Here is a 25423-nt window from a genome sequence, read left to right on the forward strand (position 1 = left end):
GATGTTTTTTTTATTGATATATTTTTGTTTATTTGTATGATGTATTTATTTTCCCTTTGCACAATGGTTTAAAAAAAAATATTCAGTTCATTACCCGTACAGTTGGTGGTGGCATGCACATTAAATTAGTATGAATGCCATTATGTCAGAAGAAGAAGAAGAAGACGAGATCATGCAAAAGGTAAAAACTTTTTTTGTCACTTTGTAAAAGATGACTGTAGAAAGAAAATTGAAACCTGAGAGACAGATACAGTACATAAAAGAGAAAAGGGCAGAGAAGGAAAGAAAGAGGAGAGGGACAGCAGCCAGCAATCGTCTCTGGCGGTTTTCCCCAATCATGTCATTTATTTGAAAGAATCACGTCCCACAAGTGGGAATATGACAGACAGAAACAGCCAGGTGCAGGGAGAGGACAGGATAGGAAGAGGGAGAGGAAGAGAACACCCAGCTAGAACAGTACAGGTGAACACTTGAGGTCGCTATCCGGGAAGAGCCTATGTCCTCAGAGTAAACCCCTATGCTGACCCTGATCACCACTCAAGCTACCAGACCTCCGACCCCAAGCACCTCTCAAGCTACCCAACCCACTAGACCCCATACCCGGAAACCCCAACCCACTAGACCCCTTTCCATAACCTGTCCGTTCCACCACCAGCACCACCTGCACTTACTGCAGTTGATGAAGATTAGCTTTTTGCACAAAGCATCGTACCTTTGATAAAACGGCTGTCATTCCAAAAGTAGGCCATTGCCAAATGCCAAATTCACCAGCTGCTCTATGATGCAGCCTTTACTTGTAAGTAGCTCGGTTTTTGATAAGGGTGTTGATTGTGGCCTGTGGGATGTTGTCCCACTCCTCTTCAGTGGCTGTGCGAAGTTGCTGGATATTGGCGGGAACTGGAACGCGCTGTTGTACACATCAATCCAGATCATCCCAAACATGCTCAATGAGTGACATGTCTGGTGAGTATGTATGCCATTGAAGAACTGGGACATGTTCAGCTTCCAGGAATTGTGTACAGATCCTTGTGACATGGGGCTGTGCATTATCATACTGAAACATGAGGTGATGGCGGCAAATGAATGGCACGACAATGGGCCTCAGGATCTCGTCATGGTATCTCTGTGCATTCAAATTGCCATTAACAAAATGCAATTGTGTTTGTTGTCCGTAGCTTATGCCTGTCCATACCATAACCCCACCGTGACCATGGGGCACTCTGTTCACAACGTTGACATCAACAAACCGCTTGCCCATCCAACGCCATCTGCCCGGTACAGTTGACACCGGAATTAATCTGTGAAGAGCACATTTCTCCAGGCTGCCAGTGGCCATCGAAGGTGAGCATTTGCCCCCTGAAGTATGTTACGACGCCGAAATGCAGTCAGGTGAAGACCCTGGTGAGGATGACGAGCACACAGATGAGCTTCCCTGAGATGGTTTCTGAGTTTGTGCAGAAATTCTTCGGTTGTGCAAATCCAGTTTCATCAACAACGTTGGCAGCGGCTTATGTTAGAGAAATGAACATTCAATTCTCTGGCAACAGCTCTGGTGGACATTCCTGCAGCCAGCATGCCAATTGCATGCTCCCTCAAAACTTGAGACGTCTGTGGCATTGTGTTGTGTGACAAAACTGTGCATTTTAGAGTGCCGTTTTATTGTCCCCAGCACAAGACGCACCTGTGTAATGATTATGCTGTTTAATCAGCTTCTTGATATGCCACACCTGTCAGGTGAATGGATTATCTTGGCAAAGGAGAAATGCTGATTAACAAAATTTGAGAGAAATAAGCTTTTTGTGCATATGGAACAATTCTGGGACGTTTTATTTAATCTCATGAAACATGGGACCAACACTTTACATGCGTTTATACTTTTGTTCAGTATAATTTTCTCACATATAAAGGTTATATGCTCAACTTTCCTTAATGACTCAAAGTTAAAGTAATGTGTATATACAGTGCATTCGGAAAGTATTCAGACCCCTTGAATTTTTCCACATTTTGTTACGTTACAGCCTTATTTTAAAATGGATTAAATTATTTTTGAAAATGTAAAACTTAAATATGACATTTACATAAGTTTTCAGACCCTTTACTCAGTACTTTGTTGAAGCACCTTTGGCAGCGATTACAGCCTCAAGTATTCTTGGGTATGGCGCTAGAAGCTTGACACACCTGTTTTTGGGGAGTTTCTCCCATTCTTCTCTGCAGATCCTCTCAAGTTCTGTCAGGTTGGATTGGGAGCGTTGCTGCACAGGTATTTTCAGGTCTCTCCAGAGATATATGATCGGGTTAAAGTCCAGGCTCTGGCTGGGCCACTCAAGGACATGCAGAGACTTGTCCCAAAGTCCCTCCTGCATTATCTTGGCTGTGTGCTTAGGGTTTTTGTCCTGTTGGAAGGTGAACCTTCGCCCCAGTGTGAGGTTTTCATCAAGGATCTCTCTGTGCTTTGCTCCATTCATCTTTCCCAGTCCTTGCCACTGAAAAACATCCTCACAGCATGATGCTGCCACCACCATGCTTCACTGTAAGGATGTTGCCAGGTTTCCTCCCGACATGGCACTTGGCATTCTGGCTAAAGAGTTCAATCTTGGTTTCATCAGACCAGAGAGTCTTGTTTCTCATGGTCTGAGAGTCCTTTAGGTGCCTTTTGGCAAACTCCAAGTGGGCTGTCATGTGCTTTTTACTGAGGAGTGGCTTCCGTCTGGCCACTCTACCATAAAGGCCTGATTGGTGGAGTGCTGCAGAGATGGTTTTGTTGAACTCAGTGGGTTTTGTCTGGCTAATAGCCTACACAAATGGGTTGCAATATTCAAGGTAAATTAAATTAAATTAAATCCAAATTGAGACTCCCCTGGTGTCCTGAAGTCCTCCTTTTTGTGTGCAAATGTTTTCACAACTGTCACGACTTCCGCCAAAGTCGGTCCCTCTCCTTGTTCGGGTGGCATTCGGCGGTCGACGTCACCGGTCTTCTAGCCATCGCCGATCCACTTTTCATTTTCCATTTGTTTTGTCTTTGTTTTACACACCTGGTTTCAATTCCCCAATTACATGTTCATTATTTAACCCTCTGTTTTCCCCATGGTTTTTGTGCATGTTTGTTTTATGTATTTCGGTCCTTTTGTGTGGCTTGGTATTTCTACATGTACTTGGTAATTTTGAGTAAAGTTGCTTTTATTACTCATCTCTGCTGTCCTGCGCCTGACTCCTCTGCACCAGCTACACCCAGACCTTTGCAACAACGGCCTGTAGGTCCAGGTTGCGGGCATGACTGTTTTCTATACTGAGAATTGCCAACCCGAATAGTGTTTCCTGAGACATTGTGCATTATATGTCCATTGTGGTAGACAACATTTTTACTTACTCTTGAAAGATGCATGACAATTTATACCCGAGATAAGGGACTGTTGATATTGCAACCACAGAACTCAAACGCCAGTTCACCAGTATGAAAGAAATCACTAACAGCTTTTTTTGTTTACGTCCTCAATAACAATTTTCTGCTAAAGATGATAATCTGTTTGTATCTGCCAATTTATTTCCTGTCCAGTATCCAGATGACCTGTCCTCAGAGCTTCCTATACAGTTAGTCTCTTTCCGTTACGTGTTGAGGCCTGCCGTTAAGGAGAATGAGCTGGCAATGAGAGGCTAAAGATGTTACAGAACTGCTGTATTTGAATCACATCTCCCTTCTGCCCAGTATCCCTGATATTGCTATGGCAATCAAGCTGTTTGTACCATCCCTGTAACTGTTGCTTCTGCGAAGAGATCGTTTTCTAAACTAAAACTCATAAAGAACTACCTAAGAAGCATTAGTCTCTCGGTAGGATTGGCTTGATGGGCACTTCTTATGTACCATACGGTCAAGCTGCTCCCACAACTGCTCAATAGGGTTGAGATCCGGTGACTGTGCTGGGCACTCCATTATAGACAGAATACCAGCTGACTGCTTCTTCCCTAAATAATTATTGCATAGTTTGGAGCTGTGCTTTGGGTTATTGTCCTGTTGTAGGAGGAAATTGGCTCCAATTAAGCGCTGTCCACAGGGTATGGCATGGCGTTGCAAAATGGAGTGATAGACTTCCTTCTTCAAGATCCATTTTACCCTGTACAAATCTCCCACTTTACCACCACCAAAGCACCCCCAGACCATTACATTGCCTCCACCATGCTTGACAGATGGCGTCAAGCACTCCTCCAGCATCTTTTTATTTTTTTCTGCATCTCACATGTGTTCTTCTTTGTGATCAGAACAACTCAAACTTAGATTCATTTGTCCATAACACTTTTTTCCAATCTTCCTCTGTCCATTGTCTGTGTTCTTCTTAATCTTTTATTTTTATTGGTCTGAGATATGGATTTTTCTTTACAACTCTCCCTAGAAGGCCAGAGTCCTGGAGTCGCCGCTTCACTGCTGACATTGAGACTGGTGTTTTGCGGGTACTATTTAATGAAGCTGTCAGTTGAGGACTTGTGAGACGTCTGTTTCTCAAACTACACACTCTAATGTACTTGTCCTTTTGCTCAGTTGTGCACCGGGGCCTCCCACTTCTCTTTCTATTCTGGTTAGAGCCAGTTTGCTCTGTTCATGAAGGGAGTAGTACACAGCGTTGTACTAGATCTTAAGTTTCTTGGCAATTTCTTGCATGGAATAGCCTTCATTTCTCAGAACAAGAATAGACTGATGAGTTTCAGAAGAAAGTTCTTTGTTTCTGGCCATTTGAGCCCGTAATTCGAACCCACAAATGCTGATGCTCCAGATACTCAACTAGTCTAAAGAAGTCCAGTTTTATTGCTTCTTTAGTCAGAAAAACAGTTTTAAGCTGTGCTAACATCATTGCAAAAGTCTTATAGAAAATTAAGAAATGCCAGTAAAAATAAAACTAGATATTCAAAAGCCCCCTTCTACAGTTTATAGTTAGTTTTACAAAGAATGTAAAAAATCCACAGCAGTTCTGGAAATACACAAATGACCTTATAATAGGTCAAATAATCCTCAATAATGTTTCATTCAAGAGCCAGCAGATATAGCTAATGTTTTTCATATATATATATATATATACACACACTTTTTTTTTTAAGAGGGTAGATCAGCTTTAATACTGCAGATAGATTGTGGCTTCCATCAATGTAATTGTCTGCATCATTTCCAAACCCCCATATTTTTTGGTAAATATATATATATATATATATATTTTTTTTTTTTATATAATATGCTTTATTATTTTCCCATAACCCTACCATCCCTCCCCTAATTGGAGTAAACTAATCGACAACAACATTTAGGCTTCTACTTCCAGCTTATACATACTATATCAATTTTACAGACACAATGTCTTTTACAATAGTTATCTTTTGTTTGTTTTTAATCCCATCATTCAGCTACCATCAATCCCTCCCATATATATCTGAAGCCCATCCAGTTTGATATCTATTTTACCATATATATTTAACTGTTCTGTTTCACAAAAGTTCTGAACCTATATACATTTTACGGTCAGTATACAGTGCCTTGCAAAAGTATTCATCCCCTTTGTGTTTTTCCTATTTTGTTGCATTACAAACTGTAATGTAAATGGATATTTATTTGGATGTCATGTAATGGACATACACAAAAAATTCAAAATTGGTGAAGTGAAATGAAAAAAAAATCACTTGAATAATTTTTTTTTAAATAATTAAAAACTAAAAGTGGTGCGTGTATATGTATTCACCCCCTTTGCTATGAAGCCCCTAAATCTGGTGCAACTAATTACCTTCAGAAGTCATATAATTCGTTAAAGTCCACCTGTGTGCAATCTAAGTGTCACATGATCTCAATTATTTCCCTCATTAAAATGCAAATCAATTTACAACATTTTTGACATGCGTTTTCATGCATTTTTTGTTGTTGTTATTCTGTCTCTCACTGTTCAAATAAACCTACCATTAAAATTATAGACTGATCATTTCTTTGTCAGTGGGCAAATGTACAAAATCAGCAGGGGATCAAATACTTTTTTCCCTCACTGTATATCTCTGAGTGTGTACATTTCTCAATTATGGGGTTTGCATTAAATTCTTGTATAAAATGAATGAGTAAAGATGAAACGATTTGTGAAATGATGTAATGTGATGTTAAACCTTTAATGTGAGAGAATTGCATTCCCTTTAAAGTTTAACTAAGTCATTGGCCCGCCCCTGTGAGCACAGACATGATCAGGCGTCATAGAACCGCCTTTTCTACTGTTATGACTAAAACCCCCTTCTGAGGAAATCCTCTTCAGACCACGCGTACCTCGGTGTAAACTGAGGTGACACAGGTTTGAGTTTAGACTAAGCAAACCCACAGCGTGAGCTGTGATTGCGAATAGTTATTGAATTCCTAACCATACCACGTGGAGCATTGGCTACACAGCTGGAAATGGTTAAACTCTGAGACTATCGATCCCTACAGAATAAGAGCAAATCTTAGATACTAATTACTAGTCTGCAGCTAGAAATTATGTCAACCTGGGATGCGAATACCGACAGCCGCCGAAACATCTATTCTGTGAGAACTTTTCTTTATGGTTCTCTTAAGTATCCATTCTAATCACAGAATACTTTGATCTTCAGGGAAACAGAGAGAGAGAGCAAAAGAGACGCGGATGAACTGACTCTCCAGCAGACGGACCGGAATCCAAAAGAAAAGATCACAACACATGGGCGTAAATATATATATTGATTGCAATTATTCCCGAATGAGTGAGCGTTCATGTGAAAAGGATTAGCATTGCAATTAATATAATTATAGTAGTATAGTGTGTAGTGATCCCTTTTGTCTTTCCCGCTCTTGCTCAGTCCACACCCACTTCCCTTTGTCCACCAAGCTGTCATATCGGTTTAGGCCACTAGGGAATCTTCCCTATCATTGTTAGTAACATATATCTACTATTGTTTGTTTATGCATTTCTGTGATTATTTATTTAGTTAGTAAATAAATGATTAGGCCAATTGGTGTATGGATGATTCATAGTAAAGGCTGGGTTTGTGCAGATAACCAACAATTTACGATGTTTGGAATAACACTGATGTCCTTGGTGCCCCAACTTCCTAGTTAATTACATTTACATGATTAGTTTAATCACGTAATAATAATTACAGAGAATTGATTTGATAAAATAACAGTATTTACTTTTAATGATGCCAAAGACACGACATTAGCACAGCTGAAAACTGTTGTACTGATTATAGAAGCAAGACAACTGTCCTTCTTTAGACTAGTTGAGTATCTGGAGCATCAGCATTTGTGGGTTCGATTACAGGTTCAAAATGGCCAGAAACAAAGACCTTCTGAAACTCGTCAGTCTATTCTTGAACTCTCACATCTATTGGGTGAAATACCAGATTGTGCAATCATTGTAAGCACCATTGTAAATACAACCTATATTTATGTTTATTTATTTTCCCTTTTGTACTTTAACTATTTGCACACTATTACAACACTGTATATAGACACAAAATGACATTTGACATGTCTTTATTCTTTTGGAACTTTTATGAGTGTAATGTTTACTGTTCATTTTTCTATTGTTTATTTCACTTTAGTTTATTATCTATTTCACTTGCTTTGGCAATGTAAACATATGTTTCCCTTGCCAATAAAGACACCCTTAAATTGAAATTGAATTGAGTGAGAAAGTAGAGAGTGAGGGATGGTGAGAGAGGGGAGCGAGAAAGGGAGAGAGTTTATTAAAATATTATATAGATTTTTTTAAATGTAACCAAATTATTTTTATTAATGAATATTTGAATACCGTATATTTATTTTATCCCCTAACCTGTTATAACACATAGCACCCACAATGATAAAAATTGGTTGACAGATCAAGCGTTCCACTGTTAAACACATCCTAAAGAAACATTTGAAACGTAGCATCCTTAAGAGTAAAAGCAGCTATAACATTCAGGGTTTATGCTCCTCAACCTTTGGTGTGAAAAGCACAGACCCAGACTTTGTAGATAGTAGATACTGTATATATTTCAGACATTATTATACTTCTAGAGACATGGAGTAGAGGAGACTTACAAACATCCAATCCAAAAATTACAGGGAGTTTAATGTACCTTTAGTGAAACATCCACATGTAAAATGTGCCAGCGATTCAGGAGGGATTGTAATCTGGTTTAAAACTTCTTTGGGATCTGGGGGCAGTATTAAGTAGCTTGGATGAATAAGGTGCCCAGAGTAAACTGCCTGCTACTCAGGCCCAAAAGCTAGAATATGCATATAATTAGTAGATTTGGATAGAAAACACTCTGAAGTTTCTAAACGTGTTTGAATGATGTCTGTGAGTATAACAGAACTCATATGACAGGCAAAAACCTGAGAAAAATCCAACCAGGAAGTGGGAAATCTGAGGTTTGTAGTTTTTCAAGTGATTGCCTATCCAATATACAGTGTCTGTGGGGTCATATTGCACTTCCTAAGGCTTCCACTAGATGTCAACAGTCTTTAGAACATTGTTTCATGCTTCTACTGTGAATGGGGAGAGAATAAGAGCTGTTGGAATCAGGGGTCTGGCAGAATGCAATGAGCTAAGTCACGAGCGTGGCAGTGAGCGTGAGCTGCGTTCCTTTTTTATTTCTAAAGACAAAGGAATTGTCCGGTTGGAATATTATTGAAGATTTATGATAAAAACATCCTAAAGATTGATTCTATACATCGTTTGACATGTTTCTACAAACTGTAATGCAACTTTTTTGACTTTTCGTCTGGACTTAGTGCATGCGTCTTGTGCATTTGGAATAGTGAACTGAACGTGCGAACAAAAAGGAGGTATTTGGACATAAATATGGACTTTATCAAAACAAAACGAACATTTACTGTGGACATGGGATCCCTGGGAGTGCATTCCGATGAAGATCATTAAAGGTAAGTGAATATTTATAATGCTATTTCTGACTTTTGTTGACTCCAAAACATGGCGGGTATCTGTATGGCTTGTTTTGGTGGCTGAGCGCTGTACTCAGATTATCGCATGGTGTGCTTTTGCCGTAAAGCTTTTTTGAAATCTGACACAGCAGTTGCATTAAGGAGAAGTGTATCTTTAATTCTCTGTAAAACACTTGTATCTTATATCAGCGTTTATGATGAGTATTTCTGTAAATTGATGTGGCTCCCTGCAAAATCACTGGATGTTTTGGAGGCAAAACATTACTGAACATAACGCGCCAATGTAAACTGAGATTTTTGGATATAAATATAAACTTTATCGAGCAAATAATACATGTATTGTGTAACATGAAGTCCTATGAGTGCCATCTGATGAAGATCATCAAAGGTTAGTGATTCGTTTTATCTCTATTTCTGCTTTTTGTGACTCCTCTCTTTGGCTGGAAAATGGCTGTATGTTTTTTTTGTGACTAGGCGCTGACCTAACATAATCATATGGTATGCTTTCGCCGTAAAGCCTTTTTGAAATCAGACACTGTGGCTGGATTAACAATAAGTGTATCTTTAAAAGGATGTATAATACTTGTATGTTTGAGGAATTTTAATTATGAGATTTCTGTTGTTTTGAATTTGGCGCCCTGCAATTTCACTGGCTATTGTCGAGGTGGTGTCCCACATATCCCAGAGAGGTTTTAAAGAAGATCTTTCAAAATATATCACAACAGAGAGAAAAGGAAAAACATACATTTGGCAAAATATATATTTTTTAATCAAATTGTCAACTCAGATCGAGACATTTACATGTGTGCAATGTATATGCCCCCCCATCTGACTATCCATATTTTAACAAATATTGTTTTCAGACTCTCTATTCTGATGTAATTAATTTTCAGTCAGCAGGCAAAGTTATGTCAATGGAGGATCAAAATGCAAGAACTGGTAAAGAAGCAGACTGCATAGATTTAGAGGGAAACACCCATATATATCGTATTACATCTGTGTATGAATCACAACTGATTACAGAGACAGAACTATGAGAATTGTCAACAAAAATGTGGAACAAGTTTTCCAGCTCAGTAAAAGCCTGGGTCTGTACATTATTAATGGCAGGACGAAGGGTGACTCTCTGAGTAGGTTTACTTTTTGCTTTGCACTAGGAAACAGTGTAGTCAACTATGACATAGCAGATATGGGGCAAGAAAAAAATCAATGCCTTTATGGTCAAGCCACTGCTCCCCTTGTCAGACCACTGCCAAATTAGAATTTATCAGAAAAAATCTGATAAACCACCCCTAAATTTAAAACCTAAACTCTACCCCCTCCGGATCACATACAAGTGGACAAAAAATGGTTGAATATGTGGCAGCATTAAATAGCATTGATATTGAAAAGTAAATTTACAGTTTTCTTTTTACCAAATTTAAAGAAGACAAAAGATGGCATTAATTTAGCCGCTAATTGTCACATCCTGACCATTAAAAGGGGTTATTGGTTATTGTAGTTTGGTCAGGGCGTGGCAGGGGGTGTTTGTTTTGTGTGTTTTGGGTTTAGGATCTATGTTTTCTATTTCTATGTTAAAATCTAGTTTTCTATTTCTATGTTGGGTTTTTGGTAGGACCTCCAATTAGAGGCAGCTGGTTGTCATTGTCTCTAATTGGAGGCCATATTTAGTTGAGGTTTGTTTCATGTGTGTTTTGTGGGTGGTTCTTTTCCTGTATAGCCTGTGTTGCCTTACGGAACTGTTTCGTCGTTTCGTTTTTTTTGTTTAAGTGTTTTCTTTAAATAAATTAAGAAGATGAGCACTTTACCTGCCGCGCCTTGGTCCAATCCTTACGACGCCCATGACACTAATAAATGTATCGACATACTCATTAAACTCAATAAAAAAATATGATCTAAAAATGGTTTGACAAAGAATTTTTAACTGCAAGAAAACAACTAAGACTTTTGTCAAACCAAAAACACAGGGACCCTGTAAACCAGGAGTGTCACGCCCTGATCTGTTTCACCTGTCCTTGTGCTTGTCTCCACCCCCCTGCAGGTGTCACCCATCTTTTCCATCATCCCCTGTGTATTTATACCTGTGTTCTCTGTCTGTTGCCAGTTTGTCTTGTTCATTCAAGCTAACCAGTGGTTTTCCTGTCAGCGCCTATCGTTTCCCAATCTTTCCTCGTCCTCCTGGTTCTTGACCTTTGCAGGTCCTGACCCTGTATCCGCCCGCCTGACCTCTCTGCCTGAACCTGCCTGCCGTCCTGTACCTTTGCTCCACCTCTGGATAACTGTACTCTGCCTGTCCCTGAGTTCGCCTGCCATCCTGTACCTTTGCTTTACCCTGGATCGTCGACCCCCTGCCTGCCTCAACCTATCTTGCATGCCCCTGTTGCTACAATAAACATTGTTACTTCGACAGTCTGCATCTGGGTCTTATCTTGATTCCTTATAAGGAGACACATCTCATATACCAATATAACAAAAGAGTGCTATATAAAGGGTAAGTAATCAAGGGAGTAATGAGGTCCTGGTGTGACTGATGATGAGATGCAGGTGTGCGTAATAATGGTTGCCAGGTGTGTGTAAAGATGGGTTGCCAGGACCGGTGTTTAGTAGACCGGTGACGTCGAGTTCTGGAGTGGGAGTGGACGTGACAGTAACCCCCCCCCCCCCCGTAGGACGTCACTGGCCAGGAGGATGGCCCCAAGATCGAGGAGCGGGATGGTCGACGAAGGTGGAAATCTCAGATGATGTTGCGATCTAGACCATACCCCTTCCAGTCCACCACGTACTGGAGCCAAACCCCACGACGTCGGGAGTCCAGGAATAATCTGACGGCATAGGCGAGGCTCCCATCGGTGTCCAAGGGAGGCGGAGGGGTGTTGTGGGGGACGGCATCAGCCAGGGGACCAGAAACCCTTGGCCTGAGGGAAACATGAAAAGATGGTGAGTGGGGAGTTGTAATCTGTAAATTACTTTGTTGACCTACGAACCGAGGACTCAGCTTCTTTAAGGGCAGGCGGAGCGCATGGTTCCTGGTGGAGAGCCAGACGCGATCACCAGATGGAACACGGGAGTCTCACTGCAAGGGCGTTCTGCCTGCTCTTTCTGATGGTGGATGGCGTGCTAGAGTCTCACGTGGGCATCGTTCCATACCTCTTCTGCGCGTCTGAACCACTCGATCACCGCAGGAGCTTCGGTCTGGGTCTCGGAGACCATTGAGCCAGGGCTGGCTGATAACCCAGAACACTCTGGAAGGGAGTCAGCCTGGTGGAGGAGTGTCGCAATGAATTCTGGGCATATTCAGCCCAAGGAAGAAATCTGGCCCACTACCCCTCCCGGTCCTGGCAGTGGCTCCTTAGAAACCTCCCCAGCTCCTGGTTCATCCTCTCCACCTGCCCATTAGATTGAGGCCAGCACCTGGAAGTGAGGCTGACAATGGCTCCCAGCTTCTCCATGAAAGCCTTCCATACACTGTGATGTTAATTGGGGTCCACGATCGGAGACGTTATTGTTGGGCTGAAGGGCATCCACAGGACTCTCAACCGACGTGGAACCACAGAGAATGGGTAAGCAGGCCTTCCGGCATTCGGGTGCCCAGTCAGTGATTTTCATGAGAAGGCATAGGATGACGATCTTGTGTACGGGTGCACTGATGATGAAGAAAGTAAGAATTTCTTGATGTATGGATTCCACAGTGAGGGTGAGTGGTGCTGTGTGTGATTGTCCCGGATCGCAGTGGTTGACTATCCAGTGCTTGAACCGGACAAAGTGAGGAGAGCGGGTATGAAGTGATGTTAAGGGAGGAGACGAGGGCCTGGTCAATAAAATTCCCCACGGCACCGGAGTCCACTAGAGCTGTAGAAACAAACATGAAGGACAGCCAGCCAGTGAAATTGTTACTAGGAAAGGTTTGGCGGAAAGTGATGATGAAATACTCACGCCTAACCCAGGAGACGGATGATCACATGGCTGTCCCTCTGCTCCCGTGGAATCCCATTTAGAACGTACCCAGACACTATTGAAGCTGGTGCCCCTCCTGTCTGCAATAAGGGCAAAGCCCCAGCTGTCTACGACAGCGTCGCTCAGCCACGGAGAGACGTGTGTCCCCCACCTCCATGGGTTCAGGCGATGGGCTACCGACGCTCCCAAAGAAGGTTATCCTTGACAGATGGTCATCGCAATGAGGCCATCCAAGGATAGGTTGTCGTCTCGGCACGCCAACTCCTTCTGTACCTCTTCACGCAATCCTCTTCTGAATAGAGTGCGGAACGTCGGCTCATTCCGTCTGCTGGATGCTGCCACTGTCCGAAAGGTAAGCGCGTCCTCTGCCGTAGTCAGGCCATCCTGCCATAGTTGGAGTAGGCGCTCACCCCCCTTTCTGCCCTCTGGTGGATGGTCGAAGACCCCCCTGAACAGAGCCATGAACCCCTCATAGGAACCCAGCTCTTCCTCTCCTCTCTCCCAGATGGCCGTGGCCCACCCCAACGCCCATCCAGTCTGCAGAGAAATATCCGTGGCAACCTTGGACCTCTCGGTGGTGGGGGTTTCCATCTGATGAGCAAAATAGAGGGATCACTGGAGTAGGAAGCCACATTATTTCAATGGAGTCCCATCATATTTGTCCGGGACTGACAATCGGGCATCGCTGACCAGGACGAACTGCTGGATGGGCTGCGGTACTGGCTCGCTGGGTTGACTTGTGGTAGAGAATCTTCCGTTGTTTGGAGATAACGCCCCTTGAGTAATGTTGACCTCATCCATAGCTGTCCGCAAATGAGCCAGCTGGTCATGGTGTTGACAAAGTAAGTGTCCCTGTTCGCTGACCATCTGGGAGATGTCTTGGTTAACTGCTGCATCCATTTGTAGAGGTAGAATTCTGTAACAAAGACACAGGGAGTCAGGAAGCAGGTGCAATTAGTGAGTTTAATAATAACGAACATTGGAGCATGGCCAATTGACATCCATGACAGGATGACGTTTTCCTAAGATATCATGTTGGATAGAGAGGAGGTCGGTGCTATAGGTGATTCTGCATGTCTTTTTCCCTCGACAGGCAGCCAGTCTTGGATGGGGGACTTGAAGATGGAGTGTTTGCAGTGCTAGTGGAGTGTATCTAGTGCATCTGTGTATATCACTGTGCCCACGATGATATTGCAAGCACAGTTAATTTTAGCAGATTAGATGACAATAACAGCAGCTGTATATAATGTAATGAAAAGTGGGATCATGGATCTTGGCAGAACACCAAGAGGACATCAGGTGGATCCAGGTCTGGGGAAGGATACAGTAGGCTTCTCGGAGCATGGCAGATCTCCTAGATCCTGGAGAACAGAAGCAGAGTTAAAGGGAAAAGGGGAGACAGAGACATAGAAGGATGCAGAAAGAAAACACACAGGTTACAGGTAGATCAGGGGCGCATTCAGCAGGACACAACGTTTTTGAAAGTTCAGATATAAATATGTTATTGCCCTCTGATAGGCCAGGTAGAATTGTCACAATGTTGCTTACACTTATCCAACCCGCTCAGGTCTACACAAATGCACTGGGAGTAAGGGCTAGGGGTTGATTTGGGATTCAGGGATTGGCCCTTTCTCAATTTGTTTATTTAAAAGCATGGATTTTTCTCCATCCTCCACTGATTCAGAATATATCAATTTAAAGCTTTGTTTAAGAGCTATTGAAGCTTGAAATCTGAAATCGTATTTATTTTATTCATTCAACAAAAAGGCCATCCTTATTTTAACACCCTCCCTACTTCTTCCCACCAAACCCTGGCGTGTGACCCCTTAACCGGACCTCGCTTATAGACATGTAAGGAGTGTGGGTCAGTGCCTCAGTGACCATACAAAGACCAAAAATCCAGCCATATTGTAAACAAATGCAATATGTCAGATGTGTGTGTTGAAGAGAGAGGTGATGTGCACTTCCTGCCTGCTACAGCAATGAGTAGTCATGCTCACTACATATTATGATGTTGACTTTCAACTCAATAATTTAGGCAGATCACTGCTGTTTTTTATTTAATTTACATTTTTACCTTCATTTATTTATTTAACTAGGCAAGTCAGTTAAGAACAAATTCTTATTTACAATGACGGCCTACCCCAGATGATGCTGGGCCAATTGTGCGCGGCCCTATGGGACTCCCAATCACAGCCGGATGTAATGCAGCTTGGATTCGAACCAGCTTGGATTCAAACTCTTGCACAGAGATGCAGTGCCTTAGACCACTGCGCCACTCGGGAGGTTTTGGCAGGCAACCAGAATTCAAAAGCTTTAACCCTCACCCGAAACAATCCTACTTTTCAGAGTTACACTAGACTTTATAACTTTAACTTTGAGGTGCAGTATGACAATAGAGATAATAGAGCGTCAGAGTCAGAAGCACGAGACCTAAACTCTCCAGACGCCATTGTGACCCTGCTGGTCACACTTTACACACCCATTGCAGACTAGCCCAAGGAAAGTGACCCATGCACACAAGGGATGTTATGGCTGGACTACATACCTCTGTGCAAACCTCCCTCTTCCTTGGCAGTGCTGTCATGTAGGAGGCTAACCAGATTGACTACAATATGAGGGCAGACCATCATAAACTTGTGTTAAACTTGTGAGGGCAGACCATCATAAACAAGTGTGCACTTGTTCACATCCCTTCATGGATTTGAAAGAAAATGACTAATGAGTTCTGAACGAGTGACCACTACAGGAGGATGGAGATATTATTGGGATGGAACCACAGTGACTGAACCACAAATCCCTTAGTTCACCCTGCACATTCCCAACAACACATTCCCTGCTTGAAAACTGTTTTTGTTTTGGAAACAGATTATGGATTAGGTATCCACGATAGCGTAACTTCAAACTACTCCAACCATACTAAGTAAGTCACAGCTGATGGTAGTGAGTAGTGCTGTCCAATAATGGACAAAATATCATAGCACTGTATTTTAAGAAAATTGACGGTATGACGGTATTTTATGTTTCTAAATAATAAAAATAGTTCTGAATATGCTTTATGGGTAGTGTGTGACCCTAGGGTGGCAACACATACATTCATTCTAAGTGATTTCTTCTTTATAAAACCTTTTTCTCCCCGATTTCGTGATATCCAATTGCAATCTTGTCTCATTGATGCAACTCCGCAACAGGCTTGGCGAAGGTCAAGTCATGCATCCTCCGAAACAAGACCCGCCAAACCATGCTCCTTAACACCCACGTGTCAGAGGAAACACTGTTGAACCTGACGACAAGAGTCAGCCTGCAGGCACCTGGCCCACCACAAGGAGTCCCCCCTCGACCAAACCCTACCCTAACCCGGACGACGCTGGGCCAATTGTGCACCGCCTGGTCACGGCTGGTTATGACACAGCCTGGGATCGAACCCAGGTGTGAAGTGATGCCCCAAGCACTGCGATGTATTGCCTTAGACCACTGTGCCACCCAGGTGGCCCCCATTCTAAGTGATTTTAATGGGTCTTTCTCCATTTTATACTGTACAGTTTAACCCAAAATATGTATTTTTTTAATCAATTTCTGCATTTCCTGCACTCATTTAAAATCATTTCCACACTTCCACGTAGGGCTGCATGATATGGGCAAACAATCTAGGCCTTATTTTTTACCCAATGTTGCAATTTTGATTTGACTTGGGTGAACAGTTGGAATCATGGAAATATAATTATTATTCTAATTTTAGTTTGAATACAGTGAATACAGTGAACACTTTGAGTACAGTGTTGTTTGACATGACAATGAATGAAAATGCCAGAGAGGAGTTATTGTGACAGGGCAGGAACCAAAGTGTTGATAAGTGTTTCATAGGGGACCCTATTATCTTTGGCTACATTTAATGTTTTCTCTTTCACTACTTCATGTAGCTAACATATTCTTTCTTCACATATTCCTCTTTGATTTAGAAGATACTGTTGCACAAACAACATGCTGATTTAGGTATACACCATCACTGGTATTATCATGCTGTATAGCTAATTAAGCTTGCTCTGACTAATTTATTATCTAGCTGTCGATTAGCAGTAGCGATTAGCGGCTAACAAGACTTAGACCTAACTTGCTAAGAAAACACAAACTAGCTGTTTGCAGATGTAAGAAACACAAACTAATAGTTTATTCATTATAGAATGCTAGTGGATTTATATTAAGAAGCAAAGTGAAAACAGCATAGTTTTCATCAACGTTGTCGCATGTGCTGCATTGACCATGCAGACTGAAAGCAACTGTCTCATGGTTGAGGAACAACAAATGCGCTCCTTGAATGAATGACAGGGTGCAGGGCTAGGTCTGTGAAATGGACGTTACACACGGTGTATCACATTTAACAAACTAAACATTCATATACCGTTATAGATGGTAAAGTAAAACCCCAAACCAGTCCATGCATCAATACCGGTATATGGTAAAATACGGTATACCGCCCTGCCCTCCCTGTGAGTAATGCTAATAGTCCTCTCTCTGAGATCCATTTAGTAACCAGGCAGGTTTGGAATTGAATCATCTGCATCTTGTGCTATAACCACCAAGGCTGCACATATTATCAGCATTCAGAACATACAGTACAAACTCAAATCAAAGTTAATGGTGCAAGAAGGAAGAGAGCCATGATTTTTTAACTACAGCATGTACATTCCAATAATTTAAAATAATAACTTTCTTAGGTTGAGTGTTAATCCCTATTTGTGCTGTGACATACTTTACACCTACAGTAATCCAAAATCACTTTCACTCTCCATGATTACCTTTTCCTGGTATTAATGTTGCTAACAAGATGACCACTTCACTGGAAAAGCACTCAATATAACAGAAAAGCTCCTAAACTGATGTTAGCCGGATGATAGGTCAACTGTAATTGATGAACAATGAGTTTCTCCATTCACCTTCCATTAGTTAAAAACTCAGAGGCGGGCAGGTATAGTAGAGGGCATCTGAGGGGAAATATGTATGGCTCTTTAGCCACAATTGTACGGCTCGTTCTGGGTATTGTTTCAAACGTGTGTGTTTATGTGTGTGTTCTTGTGTGTGTGAACGTGGGTTTGTGTGAGAGATTTCTCTTCGCCCTCCTCTCTTCTGTGGAGAGACCCACTGCTGAACAAGAGGTGGAGAGTTAATGAGCTGTGGGTGAATGGCGTTAGTTAGCGTCCATCCGACACCAAATGCCCTGCTGCTCTGCTGAGCTGAGACAATGCTGTGGTCCGGGCCCCTCGGAAACCTCTTCTAGGCCTGGCAGGTCAGTTGTACTCATCACCATTGTCTCTGTGTTAGCTCTCCTCGTTAGTGGCTCCTCATGAATCGTCACCATTTTTGGCCCTCAAACAACATGTAGGGCCAACAATGTGCCTGTCTATGATATCGGGAACAACTATGGCTGGGCATGTTTTCACCTCTGGTATAGTATAGAGAAAAGAACTGTGAAGGGGGCCAGGAATGTAATGAAAACAATAAGTCAGACTATGCATTAAGAAACCATATAAAGAATCAGCCACCACTTTGTAACAGAGAAAAGAAAGGAGCAGGTTCAGGCCAGGGGTTAATTTCAATACTCGTGTTTGAAAGAGACTGGAATGTTTTAGCCCTTATCATTGTAGTATATACATTTAGAGAAATAATCCAAATGCCAACACACTTAATCACAGGGCCTTAAGCAGCTTGTATATACTCTCAGGACCTATATTGTTTGTTCACACAATGGGTCAGTTTCCCAGACACAGATTTGTATTTATTAGGGATCCCCACTAGCAGGTGCGAAGGCAGCAGCTACTCTTCCACAAGGTGTATTTTATCTATTTTTTAAAAATCTGATTCTACTGCTTGCATCAGTTACCTGATGTGGAATAGAGTTCCATGTGGTCATGGCTCTATGTAGTACTGTGCTCCTCCCATAGTCTGTTCTGGACTTGGGGATTATGAAGAGACCTCTGGTGGCATGTCTTGTGGGGTATGCATGGGTGCCCGAGCTGTGTGCTAGTAGTTTAAACAGACAGCTCGGTGCGTTCAGCTTGTCAACAGTGCTTATAAAAACATGTAGTGATGAAGTCAATCTCTCCTCCACTTTGAGCCATGAGAGATTGACATGCATATCATTAATGTTAGCTCTCCGTGTACATTTAAGAGCCAGCCGTGCTGCCCTGTTCTGAGCCAATTGTAGCCTTGCTGCCCTATTCTGAGCTAATTGTAATTTTCCTAAGTCTCTCTTTGTGGCACCTTACCACACGACTGAACAGTAGTCCAGATATGACAAAACTAGGGCTTGTAGGACCTGCCTTGTTGATAGTGTTGTTAAGAAGGCAGAAGAGCACTTTATTATGGACAGACTTCTCCCCATCTTAGCTATTGTTGTATCAACATGTTTTGACCATGACAGTTTACAATCCAGGGTTACTCAAAGCAGTTTAGTCACCTCCAACTTGGTCAATTTCCACATCATTCAGTTGAGGTTTAGTGAATACAATGTTTTCAGGTAAACCGGCCCATAATCATCTTCCAAAAATATTGATGATGGCCTGTCAATGACACGTGAGATGTACAGGGGGGGAAAGGGTTGAGGTCAAGTTCAGACATGAAATAGGAATTATATTCATCCAAAGAAAAAAACTACTCAGACCATACATAATTTGGCAACTTTGTTTTAAGGAGTAGGGAACTGTCACGGATGCCATGTTGGCACCAAAAGTTCAAAGACAGTTAAGAAGAAAGCAAATGACAATGTTATGGTTATGGAATGTTTGGGGGTGAGTAGGCTTGGCATGGTGACACCCAGGCTCTCTGCTTCTGCAGTACAAGTCAACAGCCAACAGGTGGCGAAGCAGTGTGGACATGATATCAGTAACCAATACTCCCACCTAGTGGCACAAATGGCACAGTAATAAGCCCAATACTTTTAATCAACTCATTGAAATTATGGTTTATGCGCCACTAGAAATTACACAATAGAGAAAAAATCCAATCAGTAGACATTGTAGTTGCAAGCACAGACAGGCAGGTCTAATGTAACTACAGTTACTCTTATATAGTACTTAATTTACACCTGTTTGTGGATTGTGTAGTCTAAATTATTACACTATACCTACCTACGTAACTAAACTTAGCAAAAAAAACAAATGTCCCATTTTCAGGACCCTGTCTTTCAAAGATAATTTGTAAAAATCCAAATAACTTCACAGATCGTCATTGTAAAGGGTTTAAACACTGTTTCCCATGCTTGTAAACAATTAATGAACATGCACCTGTGGAATGGTCATTAAGACACTAACAGCTTACAGACGGTAGGCTATTAAGGAAGGTCACAGTTATGAAAACTTAGGACACTAAAAGAGGCCTTTCTACTGACTCTGAAAAACACCAAAAGAAAGATGCCCAGGGTCCCTGCTCATCTGCGTGAGTGTGCCTTAGGCATGCTGCAAGGAGGCATGAGGACTGAAGGTGTGGCCTGGGCAATAAATTGCAATGTCTGTACTGTGAGACGCCTAAGACAGCGCTACAGGGAGACAGGATGGACAGCTGATCGTCCTCGCAGTGGCAGACCACGTGTAACAACACCTGCACATGATCGGTACATCTGAACATCACACATGCGGGACAGGTACAGGATGGTAACAACTGCCCAAGTTACACAAGGAACGTACAATCCCTCCATCAGTGCTCAGACTGTCCGCAATAGGCTGAGAGAGGCTAGACTGAGGGCTTGTAGGCCTGTTGTATGGCAGGTCCTCACCAGACATCACCGGCAACAACGTTGCCTATGGGCACAAACCCACCATCGCTGGACCAGACAGGACTGGCAAAAAGTGCTCTTCACTGACGAGTCGTGGTTTTGTCTCACCAGGGGTGATGGTCAGATTCGCGTTTATTGTCGAAGGAATGAGCGTTACACCGAGGCCTGTACTCTGGAGCGGGATCGATTTAGAGGTGGAAGGTCCGTCATGGTCTGGGGCGGTGTGTCACAGCATGATCGGACTGAGCTTGTCGTCATTGCAGGCAATCTCAATGCTGTGCGTTACAGGGAAGACATTCTCCTCCCTCATGTGGTACCCTTCCTGCAGGCTCATCCTGACATGACCCTCCAGCATGACAATGCCACCAGCCATACTGCTCATTCTGTGCGTGATTTCCTGCTAGACAGTGTTCTGCCATGGCCAGCGAAGAGCCCAGATCTCAATCCCATTGAGCACGTCTGGGACCTGTTGGATCGGTGGGTGAGGGCTAGGACCATTCCCCCCAGAAATGTCCAGGAACTTGCAGGTGCCTTGGTGGAAGAGTGGGGTAACATCTCACAGCAAAAACTGGCAAATCTGGTGCAGTCCATGAGGAGATACACTGCAGTACTTCATGCATCTGGTGGCCACACCCGATACTGACTTATTTTTGATTTTGACCCCCCCTTTATTCAGGGACGCATTATTCCATTTCTGTTAGTCACATGTCTGTGGAACTTGTTCAGTTTGTGTGTCAGTTGTTGAATCTTATGTTCATACAAATATTTACACGTTAAGTTTGCTGAAAATAAACGCAGTTGACAGTGAGAGGATGTTTCTTTTTTTACAATCTAGTACATAGGTTTGGGGACACTTAGGCTGTGTTTACAGACAGCCCAATTCAGATATTTTGCCTATAATTGGACAGAATATTAGAATTGGGCTGCCTGTGTTAAAGTCAGACCATCCACAGTTATTTCAGGACATAAGTCACAGGCAGAACATCTCAACCCTTCCAGCCTACCCACCTAAAAATAAAACCCCATCATGCTTCTCTTAGTAATCGTGGAGAGTGCATATTGCAAAAGCATACACAATAGACACACACTTCAAACAAATCATAGCCAACTTGTTTAATCATTATTTTACTGCAACAGTGTCAGATAGGAGAATGTGGGAATAAGAGGAAGCTGAGGGCCACTGGAGATAGCGTTGTTATAAATTTGAAACTTTGGTAACACAACAGAAACATGACTCATGGTTGGGGTAGGGAAACTATCAACACAATGAGGAACCGAGTCAGGAAAACACAGGTTAAGAAGTTCAACTTCAGCACATGTTAAAATAACAATCTCGCTTTAACATGTTGGTCACAATGATTTGTCTTATATTAGCCAACAAGGTGAAAAATCTGTTGTTGTGCCCTTGAGCAAGGCACTTAACCCTAATGTGCTACAGGGGCACCGTACTACTATGGCTGACCCTGTAAAACACATTTCACTGCACCTATCCGCTGTGTGACAATAAAACAATCTTTCTTAAATTTGTAAGGCATAGTATAGTTCCCAAGATGAAAACAATTTGTTCCACAATGGCGATTAAAAAAATGTAATACTTCAACTTAACTGTGGGCACACAGCCAAAAGTGTAAACATGATGCAATTGACATTTTAACCTGTATACATAATGAGATATGAATGTGACGGATTCATTTGACTATTAAGAGATATCATGTTAGTCTGGATACGAGTCTTTTTAGCTAACATTCCACTCCTTGCCACACCTGTCATTTGCCAAAGAGACCAGGCAATCATGATGTCAGTATGAGCAGCTATTTTTTCAGTGATCTTCAGTTATGTGCAAAAGATTACAAACAGCGATAGTTAATAGAATATATACTTTTTTTAAAAGATAACCACTGGTATGTATGCCACAGGATAAACAACTAATATTGCCACATTCTGTGTGCTTATTATTTTCCCAGTGCTAAAACAATCAAATTAAAAAGTATTACTAAACTAAATATAATCAATTTGAAATCATTAAAAGTTATTAAACTTAAAAAAAAAGTCTTGCCATCCTTGGCTGTGAAATTAAAAACTATGCTAAAAGCAGGATAAAAAATACCAATGAGTATCAATCACCCTTAAAAACAAAAATACTGAGTAAGACCAGCTGTGACCCTCAAATAAAAGTGGCACACGGGCACAGCCAGACACGGGCACTGTAATCTCCCCTGCATCAACCCTACAGTAAAACAGGACTGTTTTTATGTTTCCCGTCTCCCTGAGACACCTCCCCTTATGGCGACCCTAGTACACAACATCAAGTCCCATGATTCATATGAGCCACACCCATATTCCTGCTAGGTCAGTTGCTCCAGTGGGTGACATCCTCTCAGCCCAGGAAGGTGAGGCCCGCCATGACGCTGAAGCCCAACAGGATGAAGAACACCTTGAGCAGCTGGTTCTCTGGGGAGTTCAGCTCGTGAGGCAGGATCTCCATGAAGGTGATGTAAATAAAGGTCCCGGCCGCCAGCCCCTCCAGGATGGCCTGGATCAGAGCGCCTGCCGCCAGCTGGGCCTCGATAACCCCGATGCCCACGCCGATGCCCAGCGGAGACATCATGGCGAAGACGCCCACGTAAGCCGCAACCCACATGGGCGGGACCGCGCTCTGCACCAGCTTCACCGACAGGCTGAACACGATGATGCTTTTGTGGACCACAATGGCGATGCAGATCTCTAATACCTGGATAGGATGGAGAGAAAACGAGATTAGCGGTTAAATTCCTCTCCTACTTCCTTTCTCTATCGCAGTAAGATGAAGAAAGCTGTATAAGATCAACACAAGCTGTAGAAATGACTGGTATATAAATTACACATCTCTCATTTATAGTCCTTTGAAAAGTCTATTAACAGGTTAGCCTAAATAGATCTCACTTCATGACAGATAATGGTCTTTGATCAACCAGAGAAAGCGGTTTAAAAAGGACATTATACTCCTAAGTAGTCAGATGTTTTCAGACCTCAAAGTAGTCTAATATCAAATGAAGTTCACGTCCCAGGCCATCTGTTTTGTTGATCCAGGGTTGTATTCACTACAAAACAAACGGGCCAAAACAGGGAGGGACCTACCTGAATTTGTCCAATAAGAAACACTTGTTTTTGCTTTCACTATATTTCGTTTTTGCGACAGTGCAAAATATTTTTGCTACGGTGTGTACAAATGAATACGACCCTTCTATAGTCCACAATCCCAAATAAATGGAAAAAAGATCATTTCCAGATTTCCTGTGCTGCTCTTTTCCATTTATTTGGGGTTGAGGCTATAGCTGGATCTACACAACCAATTACATAGGATGTGGACATGACGTCAGACTGTTTGAGATCTGAAAACATGCGACAACTTTTGATTTGAATGTAATGTCCCTTTACCAGTTAAAAGTTACATTCGTCTTTCCCACTCCTCTTCTTTCTACCCCAGTGAGTGCTCACGTCAATCAATGTGTCAGAAACTTGCATGTCTTTATAGTGTATTGACGTTTGGTAAAATATCTGAGCCTTTTGTCATTAGAATCCGCTGACATGGTGCATGCTGTGTGAGTGATGTTATACTGAGGATGTGAGAGGAGGTGCATGGAAATCATGCATGTGTCTCACTTCCCTCTGCCTCTCTACATTGCATAAATGAACAAGAAACTCTAAACCTCCTGACACTACGGGTGACTGGAAAGAGTTGTCCTAGGGCTTTCTCCTTCTAAGCACAGCAATAACCTTCACTATGCTTTTGTGATGGAAAGAGACTGCCCTGAATACCAACAAAGGACAATACAGTGAAAAGGAGAACTGTCTGTGAAGATAAAGTCAAAGAGCACATCACATGAAAAGCACGGGTTAGAAAAATCGACTTTATTTTTCCCCCAACAGAAATAACACTATTCTCCCTGCACTGTAATTTACAACTTGATAAGAGCTAGGTAAATGAGTAACTTGTTTGAGAATTCTAAATATGGCCTGTTTTATATATATTTTACCTTATAAATCATTGAAGACAAATGTGAAACCAGTCATATGGCAGCAAACTGACGCATATCAACTTTCCCATTGTATTGTTTATGAAATGCTGTTACATTATGCAGAATTGAAATTGTAAGGCCTTTTAACTTGCAAGGATGAGCACTCTCGAATGTATTAATTATAGGCTATACCGACTTTGTTTCCTATCATGTTAAATATGAGCCACAATCAAAATCGACCATTAGTACGTCTAACAACCACACATATTTTTGTATAACTGTCAATTTACTTTTAGTTCTCTTCAGTTGGTATAGACTACATTATCATTCCATTTAATTACATAGTTTTGTTTACCTACATTTGCTTCCTCTAAAAGACATCACAGCCATGTGGTTGTTGCTGAGGATCATTAGTAACAGTTGATAATATAAAAGAAAAACGACATGAAGTCTAATTAAATCGTTATGGAGCGGAGCGCAACAGTTTGATCCCGACGCATGGCGCAAGACTTGGCTGTATATAGTCACAGTTTCCTGGTTAGTGAAGGCAAGAGACGAGGGTTTAGCTTACACTATTCTCCCCATTATAAGTACACTAATCTTCCAATATTACCGTGGGTTGAAAAACTTAATGTGGTAATTTTCAGAATGAATCAAACCACAGTTCTTTCTTTCGTGCATAAGGGCTCTCTTTACCAGTTTATAAATACTTTCCTAAACCTAAATAATCTACAAGATCAGAGTATTTTTTATTTATTTTATTGACCAATTGGTACTAAAACT

General features: G+C 42.0%; 1 protein-coding gene across 1 annotated transcript in view; it reads right to left on the bottom strand.

Annotated features, from left to right (window-relative positions):
* Nucleotides 1-21733: 21733 nt before the first annotated feature.
* The window catches only part of LOC115167604 (zinc transporter ZIP1-like), a 35308-nt gene continuing 31618 nt past the window's right edge, over nt 21734-25423 (bottom strand). Inside the window, exon 4 of the mRNA XM_029722194.1 lies at nt 21734-23373. Within this exon, the coding sequence (XP_029578054.1) occupies nt 23020-23373 (354 nt within the window). The 3' untranslated portion in view covers nt 21734-23019. The remainder of the gene's footprint in view (nt 23374-25423) is intronic.

Source organism: Salmo trutta, chromosome 29 (genome assembly GCF_901001165.1).
Source record: "Salmo trutta chromosome 29, fSalTru1.1, whole genome shotgun sequence".
Lineage (NCBI taxonomy): Eukaryota > Metazoa > Chordata > Actinopteri > Salmoniformes > Salmonidae > Salmo > Salmo trutta.